Here is a 13,386-nt window from a genome sequence, read left to right on the forward strand (position 1 = left end):
AAATAAAAAAGGAGTAAAAGGAGTAGAAGACTGCAGGGCCTGAGCCAAGAACTGTAAAACAAATTATTTTTTTTAAGAAATTATCTCAGGGAAATAGCAAAGGAACAATACTTCTGCCCAATGATCAACCAACTCTGCATTTACTACACTTAATATTCAGAATTTCTCACCACAAAAGACAAATTGTGAGTGGGTAATGGAAGAGAATATATGGGGGGGCTTTGATTTAGCCAAAATGAACTGCTATGGTAACCTACAGTACAAACAAAGATTAAGACAGCAGATTAACCATCTGTTTTCTCTGCTCTAGTCCACAATTTTCATTTGTTTGCTTTTAAAGTTTTATTCACTATTGACTCCATCATATGATGAAAAAACTGAGAACTAAAAAGTACTGCTCTGATAAACACTGCTCTGAGATGGGACTACATTCAGTCTAACAGATTATATGCCCAAGCGTTGGAAGTATGCTTGAAAAAATGCTGCAGGCATTGTTGTCAATGATGTGCTGCAGTTTAGAACTGAAGTTCTCCTAGCTGATGCCAGTACTTGTGAAAGTCCTTTGGAAACTGATCACTGGTATTTTGGCTGTCTTCTGAGAAAGGAGTCTATCTGCAATCTGTTTGCCAACTAATTTTCAGACTGATATCAGCAGTGCAAATAAGTTAAAATTAAGTCAAGCCTTCATGTGACTAATTTCTCTTCCTTCCGACTTGCAAAGTCCCACCATCTGCTACTACTCAGCAGAAAGAAAGCAGTGTCTTTATTTCCTTAGAAAGCATTTGCATCACCACAGGTGGCCAGGAGATAATAGGAGAACAGCCTTTTTTGCAGCATTTTCCATTCATGCTGTCTCTCTGCTTCCTTGGGGAAGGGTTATTTCAGAAACAGATGACAGCCTAGTCAGGCATCATAACGACAAATGGCACAAGGGGCGGTGACTATCCAAAACTGTCAAACATGACTCTGTATAAAATCACATCAGAACACAGCAAAAAAAGATAACATCCAGAAGATTTTATTTAGCCCTTTCATTATAAAATGTGCTGAAACTGTTGATAAATCAAGAAGGCATTAACAGCTGCACTCAACAGAGTAAGAGCATTAAATAGCAGCACAGAAAAGAGGTGTAGAGATTTAGGCAAGTCAAAATCAAACCACAAGCAAATGAAGATGAAAGATGGCATATTTTGTTAGTGCCACTTGAAAAGTAGTCATTCCTGGACCCTTCAGTGTGAAATAGAGAGTAAGTTCCTCAAACAAGGAATACAGTAGGGATACTAAGGTATGCTCAATTTTCTTCTCAAAAGCACTTACAAAATTATAAAATAAAGCCTCTATCACAATTTTTCATCCAGAATTTAGGTGTTTTAAATCTAATGCTCAGAAACAGAACAAAATTACTTGAAAATCTTGTCAGAAAAAAAGTAGGAACTTGCTATGAAAGAAAAAACTGACTGTAGCTTAAAAATATACAATGTGAACTGGAAAATCTGAAACAGGAAGACATAATTAGGGACTATACATCCACACACTACATGTGTGCAAATTGCAACTACTGGATAAAATGCAAACACCAAGTAGTTGTCACAATTTTTTGGCACTGAAATGTTAAAGAAAGTTGCCTCACATGATAGGAAGATGCCAGCTTCTTCCTTGTTATGAACTGTTTAAAATCTAATGCAAATATTTATAATTCATACACATTACTGATGGCTCTCTGAAGATAGCTATCTTACACCTTCAGTGATTTTAAAGAGAGGAGCTAAGCAGATGAGATCCCTACTTATTAAAAACTGTGATCCTCCAACAGGTGAAGGAAAAACTTGCCTGTTATTACATTCTTGCCAAAGATGTACACTTTGGACATGCCAATTTCATGATTATTTTACTCTAATAGGAAAATATAACGAGGTAACATGCTAAAAAGCTTAAGACTATAGTTGCACCACATGTAGGAAGGTAGGTAGTTCTCACAGCTATCAAGTGACCAGACAAGGGACAAAGGCCTCAAGCTGCACCAGGGGAGGTTTAGTTTGGGTATTAGGTAAGATTTCCTCATTGGAAGGTAGTCAGGCATTGAACAGGCTGCCCAGGGAAGTGGTGGAATCATCATACCTGGAAGTGCTCAAAAGGAATGTGGATGTGGCACTTGGGAATATGCTTTAATGGTGAATATGGTGGTGCTGGCCTAAAGGTTGGACTTGATGATCTTAGAGGTCTTTGCCAACCTTAACAATTCTGTGATTCTGTGGTTTATGAATGGAAGTATTTTTCACAAGGCATTAGTGTCTTGCATATCATTCACTCAGAAGATATTTTGTTTTAATTTGAATCTTTAGAAGCCCTCTTGAATAACTTACAACTGCTAAAAAGGAAAAAATATAAAAGGCAATAGCTGTTCAAAGGGCAAGCATTTTTTTCAGAGAACATGCTTTCTGTAGGCTTTTGCTAATCCATCTTTCTATAAGTTGCCATTTACTTGCTTGACTTCATTTCTTTTTTAGTTAAACCCTCTGTTTTTCTTTATAAAATACTAGCAGAAGCATGAAAGACTAAAGATAGCCTGATGAGTAAGTTGTCATGACATACATGAAGCAATAATTAGCAGCCTCCCTAGCAAATGGGAAACTAGCATTAAGGGCAACGTATGTCTAGACAGAGAACCTGCCACTGAACATTTACTTACTCTTTAAGATCCTCTTTATATTGGGACAGTAGGTAGGAAGAGCTATGACAAAAGCTTCCCCTGCTTCTCAACAGCAAAAATCTTAAAAAAACCAACCCTTCTCTATTTATGTTACTTTTAAAGCTTTGTTCAACTTGTATTTTTCAGACTAATCTTTTATTCTGGGCAACTGCCATCAACTGTTTCAAAAGAAATGATAAAACAAGCTAAGATTGAAGATGAGAGTTTTCTCATAATTTCTTAAAACAGTTCTAAAATTTCTGTCCTTTGGGCCAATTTGAAATGAAGTTCAGAGGTACTTCATGAACATGTCATCTCCAATCATCATTAAAATCTATCCAAAGACCTGAGTAAGATATAAGCCTTTGGAAACTGGACTCTGTCTTCAGCATAAATGTGGTGACAGCTTCTAGTTCTCTTAAGATTTGTGCTCTCATTTGGCATTTGTTGATCCCTCACGTTTGCCATATATGAAAAAAAAATTCACATCCACAAAGTATAGTGTACACCAGAGACAAAAGTGCCAAGAATTTAAATTAAACCGAATTCTAGGAGCCATTATAGAATTAGCCCAAGAAACTAAGAGCTGTGGAAGTTGTCCTTATTTTTAATGCACTGCTTAATTGTAGTCAGACAATTAAGACAATTCAGAGCAGAGGAGAAAGAAATAGGATCCAAAAAGAAATTAAAAAGAGGGCATGTACTATTCTTTAATGGTCTACACTGAAGACTGGAACATCCTGGGAGAAAAAAAGTGGACCAGATCTCTTGCATTACTGAGAAAACAGACAAAAGGTTTGGATAAACATTTCTAAAACAGGGAGAAGTAGAGGTGACCAGAGAGCATGAATAATAAAGAAAATGAGAATATAATCAAAATGTGCAATTGCAAACATTTCAAGAGATTTCAGCATTAGCCATGTTAAATTAAATTCACTAGAGGCCATCCAGAAAAGGGGATCAGAGTGAGAGAATAGGACTTTTAAATAATCTGTTTATATTCATCTCGAGCCATGAGCAATAGATCATGGAGTGAACAAAACTTACTGAATTGTTTTCATAAACTGTAACTTAACATCTTCAAAAAATAAAGTCTGTGGGACCACACTTAAGCAAAAAGGGAATCATGGATTTTATTTAATTTAAAACCAATAGTACTTTAAAGTTCAGAAATACGAGGGATAAATCACAAAAGGAGAAAAGGATTCAAGGATGGGTTTCAGTGAAAAAAGTGTTGGAAATTCTGCCAAAAAAAAAAAAAAAAAATCTGAAAGAGTGACCCAAGAGACTTTACAAGCACCAGAGTAAGATGAAAATCAGAATAGCCAGAGAAGTAACATTAAGAACCAGGCAATCACCATGGCTTTATGAAGAAGGGAGAAGGCCAGAAGGTGGCAGGGACCAGGACAGGGCTAGAGGAGCTTTGCTGATGGCAGTTTCAGCTAAGTGAAGAGGATATCAGCCAAACTGGAGGCAATTCAAAATTGAACTGGGGGGGTCTGATGAACTCAGAGATGAAGAATATGGGTCTGGCTCTGCTCCCAGTTTTGGAGTAAAGTCAAAGAAGATGTACCTCTTAATTCTAGATGGGTGAAATTAAGGAAGTAAAACTAGTCCTTAATTAAGTCCTAATTCCTCTGTCTTTAAAATAAACTGTTAGATCAACATTAAAGTTGTGCTCTAATGAACTTAAAAAAATGCATAGAAACAAACAAGATAAATGTTAATAGTAAAAAACCTCAAAGTACACACATGGAGAGAGATGCAAGAGAGGACATGACTTGCCAACATTACATGTCCTTTTTAAAGCAGTATTCAGCATCACCATAATTTTTTTCAAGCTAATTTTTAATTATTTTGTTCCCTTACATAATAATTAGTATTTATTTCCTGTAAAATACTTTAAATTTACTCTAAGAAGAAAGCAGATGCATAATCTTCAAGTTTTCAGCCATTAGAATTTATACTGCAAGTTCTAAATATTTCTGTTTTGGAGAATGTGTAATGAATAAACCAATAGGTGTTCCTGTACTGTGGTCACCAAGGCTGGAGTAGAAACATATTCCAAAACTCAGCATCAGCAGCTCTCAGCTCTGCACCATATAGAATTCAATTATGGAGATCTGGTGTTCAAGACAGCTGTATGCTCCTGGTTATATAACAGGGCCATACACCACTACTGACATTGTTTTACCAGGAGTGGGATCTATTTAGGGGATTTATACAGAAAAAAAAGTCACAGAAGCTGTGACATTTCTGGCTTACTGATAGACCAAGTCAAATTAAGATCACTGCTAATTCATCCTAAATTCCTGACCTTGACAGATGGTTGATGTGGCACTAGGTTACTGCTATGTGCCTACATTAAACAAAAGATAATTAAAGTACTGTTATTCAGAAAAAGCATGGTATATTAGTTAAAAAAAGAGCCTTTTCTGTTTCTTTGAAAACTTTGAATTTGACAAAAAATCTATTTATAATGTAAGAGAAGCTTTTTAAAAATATGGTATTCAATAATCTAAAGGAGATTGCTGAATATATGGTAACAGCAGGAGAGTGGAAAATATTACCAGACTCTTTTAAACAGCCTGAAAAATAAGAAACATTTCTAGTAACTTTCATGAGTATATTCAACTACAAGCACTTTCAAATGCTGTGTGATTTTAATTTGCCTGAGTAACACCTCAGTATTATAGTTAAAGTGCATTTTTCAATTAATTTCAAAAACCAGTTAAAAAATGTTTCAAATCTTGCATCTTAAAAAAAACCAAACAGCAACACCAAAGCCAAAACATAAATGTATAATATTGCTAAAGGGACCACTGGATGACTTTGTAGATAAAATGGGCTATTTAGGAAAGCTTGTAGAGGAATTCTCTGGAAGAAAAATTATTCTCTCAGTTTTCCCTTCACCAGTTCTGTTAAACTATTCTTTAAGAAAGATGTGAAAGATTTCAAGAGTTAAGAATTAATCATGTTCTCTCATATATATGCCAATGCTTTTTTGTCTGTAACCAAACTTCAGCTTAATGTGTCAAATAAGGATGATCTTCACTGCACCAGCAAGACATTAAGTCAATTAGTTAATATTTGTATACTGTTTTGAAGCTAATTAGTGAAGTGAAAATCCCTAATTATTTTTAGCTCCAAAAAACAGTACAAAGTGCCATAGGTTACAAAAAGAAGACATCCTAATATTTAATTAATTATCCAAGAGAAAGGAGAAGTATGTGAGGTTACATCTACACCCAGGTTTGGAACAGTAGGCAAACGCCTGGCCAGATAGCCCACAGGTACAGATAACACTATAGCTGGAATGCCAGCATATTTGCATTGATCTCTGCACTATTTTGTACCAAAAGTATTTTCAGGGAAAAAAAACCAAACAAACCAACCAAACAACCTAGGATAGACATCCAGTTTGCGTTCTGTAAAATTTTGTGACATGCTCTTTTCTGTTATTCCTTGAATTTTTTGATGAGGCAGCTATTGATGGAAATCTTGGTAGTCATACAAACTGCTTTGATTCAAAGAGGACAAAAATGAGAACTGCAAATGAAGAACAGACTCAGACTAAGAAATTACTTAAGAAGTTAAGAAATGAAGTTATAGGAGAACGTGCTAATGTGGATACAAAGCGTACATACCTGAGCACACAAAAATAGCTGGTCACTCTCCTAAGGGCAATTTTCATTAAAATGACAAACTGAATTCTTTCAGGGGGGATAAAATATTAGAAAATCATGTCCTGCTTCACAAAAGAGACAAAAGACAACTTTTTCTGTACTTACATCAAACGTGGGTGTGCTTTGCTTGGCACTCTGGTTACATGGCTCTCTGAAGCAGTCAGTGAATGGAAGCAAAAGACCCATTGCAATAATGCGAGAACACAGTTTTTCTGCTTCTTCTTGCGGTGCATTTTCCTGCTGGCTGAAGAGCTTTTCCAGCAGAGTTCGTCCTGCCAAGATGATGAGAGATCAAGAAGAATTTGTAGGTATATGCAGGACACAAGAATTTAGGCATTACAATGTGTATTGAAAATCTGAATTATTAGAAGTAAAAGCTATTAAATAAAAAAAAGTTCTTAAGAAATGTATTTGATACTAAGTCCTGAATATAAAGTATTTATACATAATAATTTTAAGTGATCTGGAGCCTGATTAATTAGGACATTCAAGAAAATATACATATATATTATAAATGCCAGCTGCACTGTGAAAAAGGAACAAAAATCATGAATCGTTATTGTGGCATCAATTTCTTATACAATTATTCCAAAGGGAGAATCAAGATATTAGCAAGAGATGGAACAAATTCTTCCAAGGATGTCACACAAAGCTAGTATAGAGTTTGGCCTCTTGACTCCTTAAATGAGCCTTTGTTTTTTAGAATCATCAAATTATTATCGTCTTTGAGAAATTTTGCTGTGTTTCTTTGGAGAAACTCTCAATAAAGAAATAGTAACAAAACCCCTCATAACTATTCTGTATGAAACTGTACTTTATATTGCCCCAGAGTGGTGGAGTGCTCCAAACTAAAATGCAGGGTCAGAAGCAGCAACTCAGAGAAGTAAAGCTTTTAAAGAGCAGGAAGATACTGATTCCTCTTATGGGGCCAGATTTCATGATCAAAGTGTTTTCTTTTGTTATCCAACCAGAACATGAAAAGAAAGCATATATTATAAAATATATTAGAGGAGAAAATGTTAGTGGCTTGAAATATGACAATGTTTTGTGAGTTTAGCCAGAAATAGACTACAAAAATTAGTTACATACATATGTTGCATTAAAATCTACATCGTAAGAACATTAAGTTGCTTAAGCTCTAAATAGTCAGATGTAAAAAGATGCCAGAGTTCCAATTCACATGATATCGATAAAGAGATGAAATAGATCTACTGAAAGAAGAAAGACAAATGGGGTAATAAAGTTAATTTCATGTTTGAGTATAAACTAGCTGAGAATACAGTTTGTACCAAAGTAAGGTTCTATAGCTTATTTTTTCCACCCCTTCATTCAAAGGTATTTTTAAAAAAACAACCAAAAACCAACACTGTGTTAAGAAAGCAACATAAAGTGTACTTTAGCATAGTAACAATGATATTGATAGTTATTATTCTACTGGTTTTTACATGAAAGATTTCTGATTGAACATTGACTTTATTCAAAATGTAAAATTTCCCAGGCTTTCTCAACATACTAAAAAGATTTTTCTTTTAAACATCTGGAAGCAATTTTAAAAAGATACTGTAAGTGACATTTGGCTAGGAGTTTCTGTATTATTTTAACTTCATGTGGCAATACATCCTAAAATAAACAATGCATTAAAATGTTGGAAGTTGTTTCCAAGATTTTCTTCTCCACAATCTGATAATTATCTGATTATAAGTCCAAGTTTGCTAGCCCTTTATTAGACAAAATACAATACATTCAAGGGAATAAAACAGGAGATAAGCTATGAGATAAACTTGTATGAGACAAATTTTGTTACATTTGCCAATTCGTTTGCCTCTGTCCCTTGGTTACACCACCTGAAATGCAATGCCAACAAAACTGCTTATTCAACATATCCCTCTATCACAGTTCAGCTGTTAATTCTACAAAATACTTTATTAGTTCAAGGCAGTCATTCTTGCTGACCACAGAGGATCACTTTGCTCACACCCCAAAAGAAAGAATTATGCAAGAAAATTACACATTTCTGCAGGCTGTATTATATATTGAAACGTTATCCATAACCACAGAATGTCAGACTTGAGAGATTTTGTTTTGCCTCCCCTCCACCCCGCACATTTTAACATTTAAATAATCTTGTCATGTTTAAAGAGTCTTCTCCTGCATATTCAGACCCAGAATAACCCCTTCCTTTAGCTTTGACATAATTAGCAGGAACAATATCTGTAAATTACAAAACAGGAAATAAGGCTTTCCCCCCACTTAATCCACCTATCCATTTGCTAATTTTTATAGCATCTGTCTTGCTCAAATTCAAATACATTGTTCGGAATCTTAAATACTATTCCGTTGGAGTTTAATTTTTATAGTAGTTTTTAACAAGTTTCTAAAAATACTTTGGTATTCAAACAACATAAAATAAGTATATGTGTAAAAAATGTCATCCATGAATTTAATTAATGCAGATTACGGTAAGAGAAGTGATATAATTTTGTCCATGACAGCATGAAGTAGTCTTGGAATAAGTAGGATAGTAAAAATTATTTAATTATCTTAGCAAGTACTTTCTAACCTAGAAGAATCAATAATTTGATTTAAATTGATCTCAGGTTAAATTTCAGTCAACTACAAGACTTTGAGCTACAATTTTGCACTGGTTGTTTATAAACAAAAGGCAGCAGCAACAGCTTTTGGCCTCAGACACCTTAATCACCTCATATTCATAACTTACATGAGGTAATGCCTTCAGGAGGTGAAGATGTTTGCAAATAATCTGGAATAATTAAATGACTAATAATTTCATAATTATTAGATGATTGGCTGATTTCTGCTTCAGGTGTGAGTGGAGTGGCAGAGACCTTCTCTTGACTGCCTTTACCTGCCATGAAAACAGTAGAAACTAAAACTGAAGTCTCTGAGATATCTTTTTTTCCTCTAAGAGGTTAAATTACCACTATTTGTGTTTAAAACATTTCTTCCTAGAAATTCCAGGTCATGAAGTTCCTGAACCCTATTCTTACCTTTCCCCTAATTATTTTGGCAAGGGATGGGGAGAATACTAAATTTTGAATTAGGCAAGAACTTCAGCTTTAGATCAAGCCAGTATTCTGAGGATCCTGCCAAAAATCTTCAGCAAGTATGATGACTATAAACTCAGAAGATATTTTTTTAGGAGCTTAGAATTACTTTATTAAACCACACAAAGGGATAAAGAGACTTTTGTTTTTTCTTCTCTTACAAAGGATTGCACAATTAATCAACTACAAGAATGAGAACATGAGATTAAGTTTGGAAGTCTCAGATTCTGGCCGTCTGGGGATATTTTGTTATAATTTTGCTACTGTGGCTCAGCCAGAATCTTCTGGCTCAGCTTCCAAGTTCCTTGTTCTCCACCTCTATATGATCTGCCTCTTTCTCCCATTCCCATGAAGATGAAGCACTACTGATGTTGTCTCCTCTACTATGACACAACAGGTTCTCATCCAATCCCTATGACCAAGAATTGAACACCACTGTTCATGAAAGCCATCTCTGTAGAAAATGTAATCTATTCACTACTGAATGAAAATTCATCTGTCCCAGTATGGTTTCCATTCATATTGTCTCCCTGTATGAAGAAAGTGGGTAAAAAAGAGTGTTCAGTATTGTCCACGAGCAAATCCTGACTCAATGAATTCACCTTATAGATCTTTGATATGCTCAGAAGACAAGCCTTTAAAAGGCTACAAGGTGAGCAAGAAAATCTTTATAAACCAGCAGTATCATGAAAATGTTGTTAGCTTTGAATTTTCTTAATTACTGAGGGGAGGAAGAGACATGAATGGAAGTGAGAACTGGAAGAAGATTAGAGTAGTCATAGTTGTACTGAAAACATGTACAATTCACTGCGCCACTGAGCTAGAGCAGAGCTTGCAATAATGCTTCCCTGAGGATCTTGCTGTTATAACCTCACATTTATCTTTAGAGATGTGTCTTCCTTCCTCCTTATGCCGGATTTGCAAAAGCCCGGGAGCACAGCTGGCAGTGACCACCAGTTGAGACTAATGATCAAAATGAGTTTTACTCCAAAAGCTCCCCCTTCTGCCAGTTTCAGTGATTGTCTCTCCAAAAGACCGGGGCACTACACCACACTTTCACCATTAACACAGCAGTTGCATCAGCACATCTTAAGCTGCACACACTGGGGACAGATTTTCCATTTTTATTCTTCCTAACACAGAGTGAACAGCTTCAGTATAACACCAGTTCTGAGCACCCTACTCAGTCACCTCAAGAGTTAATTTATGCACATATTGCTTACATCTTCAAAAGCTGAAATCTGCTTGCTTCCTTTTCCCCCACTTTACTCCTTTTCTTGTCCATTTTAGTAAGATCAGAAATGCTCCCATAGCAAACTGATTTCATAAGCTTTGAAGCCAAATGTACCACAGACCTCACTCTACTTCTGGGAGACAGTACAGAAAATAAAGGAAAAGGAGGAAGAAATAGACAAAATCGTGAATTTCTGTTTACAATATTTTTAGTCTTGCAAAATGTGAAAAGAAAATTGTAGTCTTCTTACAGTTTCTTATTTAGAAAGGATTTCAATTATGAACATAGTTTCATAAACAAAAAATAACAACAAAAATACCCCCAAGCCAATAAACAGGGAGAATATAGAGAGTTGCATTCAAAAGTTAGGAAATGCTGTACATCAGCTATTTGCTGTTTCATATTAGTCTAAATCCTTCCTTTGTTTCAATTCTTTTTTGATCCCCCTTTCTACTTACACTGCCAGCAAGGTGGCAGCTAACTCAGGCCTCAGTCTTCTGGCAGAGCACCTGAACAGTGCAGCACCAAACATGCCCCAGAATGCCAGAGGAGGACAAACATGTCAGAGAAACAAAAATATGGCAAAGATGTTCAAAGACTTTCAGCTGAGATAGCAATTGCAACTGCATGTAGGTTCTTAAATAATTTTCAGTACTTATTCACGCGATCATTGTATTCGTTGAAACTATACAGCAAAAGCTTAATGAATAATTTTTCAGGGCAAATCAATCACACTCCATTTGTACCCTTTTGCTGCTCAGTGTACTTTACCAGGTCTCAAATATATCAAACACACCAACATTTTACATATAAAATTATTAATACTTTTTTATCATTGACTTAAAGTTCTTTAATGTTTTCCTATATTTCACAATCTTTTCAAATTTCCAGTTTACAGCTAACCTGTATACTCAGCCTAAATATAATGTGCAGCTTGTGACTACTGAGAAAGAAGAGTTTTTCCAAGATGCACATGTAACCTGGGGAATGAAACAGAAATTGGTATTCTAGCCAACTTTTCTTCAAATAATAAGCCCTAGTACTGCATAAGTGCATATTAAATATGCATTTGCAGTATAAAAAGAAGCAATTTTGTTTTGTCTGTTGTTTCACTAAAGACTGACCTGGGAGATTATGCCCAATATTCCAGGATTAGAAACTTCATTTATTGTTCTTTTTCACTGCAGAGTTTCTAATCCTTTTCTGATTTAGATTGGTAAACTGTTCTGGATTTCTCATCCTGTGAGGTTGCTTTAGCTGTTTTTTGGGATTTTTGTTTTGGTTTTTGGGTTTTTTTTAACGGATTGAATTTTTATTGATAGATACTTTCCTAAAATCATGTGACAGATTTCTCACAGTCTGGTTACATAAAACATGGAAAACCTAGCAAGCAACAGGCCTCCACACAGTATAGTTTCATAACAAAAGGAAAAAAAAATAAAGCCTTCTGCTTCAAAAAAAACACAAAATAAAATAAAATTTGAAGTCTATAATTTCCAGGCAACATAAACCTTAAATATAACAAAACTGGTCAAGGTCTAGGGTTAGGGCAAATATTGCCATAATACTGTCAAATATATTTCCTTTTGTTCTTATTATCAGTGTAATAGCTGATCTCTGCTTTCACTGGTTGTATAAAAGCCTATGTTTTGAAGAGGGGAAGAAAACCCCACGGATGTTATATATTGATATCTATATATCTATATATATATACTGCATATTATCATATTATGCATAAAATATTATTTTTTCATATTTAGAGTCTATATTTTTAGTATTTAGAACATTAATAAAGTCAGGGATGTGTGGAAATACCAAAGAAGATTGTCCTTCCTTCCCTGATGTTCTGCCTCCAGATTTCCTGGCTATGTTCACAGGGATGGTATGAACTAAACCCACACATCATCTCAAATTCAGAAGTCAAAGTAGAAAGCCCATCTAAGCCTGAGAATTAAGCAGAAGACATATCAACACTATCTCACTCATTCCCACAGTTTTCAATGTCTGCCTACACACAGTTCAATGTGATTTTAAAAGTCAGAAATATCTATTTATCAAATTACAGTGAATAATGTATTGATTGAATACATTCATAGACTATTCAAACAACTAGAATAAAACTATCAATTATTAATTTTACATTTATCAGTCCTATACTCGATTGTCACAGTAAACACTACGCTTTACTTTTGCCAAGTTTTCCAAATTTCTTGGCATCTCAATCTCCTTTTACAATGTCTCATCTCTCGTGGTGCACTTGGTAATTGTTACAAATTTTCCATGTAACTCTTCACTAGCTCTAAGAATAGGACCACAGTACATCAACCCCTGTGCAACTCAAGCAGGTATTTTCTCCTTTACTTTAGCCTTACAATCCATCACTAAAAATTTAAACATATTCTGGGTTGTGCAAGACAGCTTTAATAAGTGTATAACTGAGATTTCAACTCGGCTAAGAATGAGCAATGCACTACACAGAAAAACAGAGAGCATCACATAATGCTAACAGCTCCAAGTGCTTGAGACATCCCAAAGGGACCTAAGGAGCACATGTGCATGCTCCCCTTTGGAAACAAGGGTATTAGCTGCTGCTGGAAGAGAATCCTGCCACTGTCCCCAGGGCCACCAAAGGGCAAGCAGGGCAAAAGTAGCACCTCATTCAAATGGCCCTGAAATTCTTCCAGAAATGCCCTGATGGAAAAGGCAGAGGTC

The 13,386-nt window shown here is 35.3% G+C and overlaps 1 protein-coding gene across 6 annotated transcripts in view; it reads right to left on the reverse strand.

The window, feature by feature from the left end:
* FMN2 (formin 2) overlaps positions 1 to 13,386 on the reverse strand; it is a 157,730-nt gene that overhangs the window by 130,925 nt on the left and 13,419 nt on the right. For all 6 annotated transcript variants that reach the window (XM_086877691.1, XM_086877692.1, XM_086877689.1 and 3 more), the window contains exon 3: positions 6,481 to 6,647. In XM_086877691.1, the coding sequence (XP_086733817.1) occupies positions 6,481 to 6,647 (167 nt within the window). The remainder of the gene's footprint in view (positions 1 to 6,480; positions 6,648 to 13,386) is intronic.

Source organism: Cyanistes caeruleus, chromosome 2 (assembly GCF_971803275.1).
Source record: "Cyanistes caeruleus chromosome 2, bCyaCae1.hap1.1, whole genome shotgun sequence".
Taxonomy (NCBI): Eukaryota; Metazoa; Chordata; class Aves; order Passeriformes; family Paridae; genus Cyanistes; species Cyanistes caeruleus.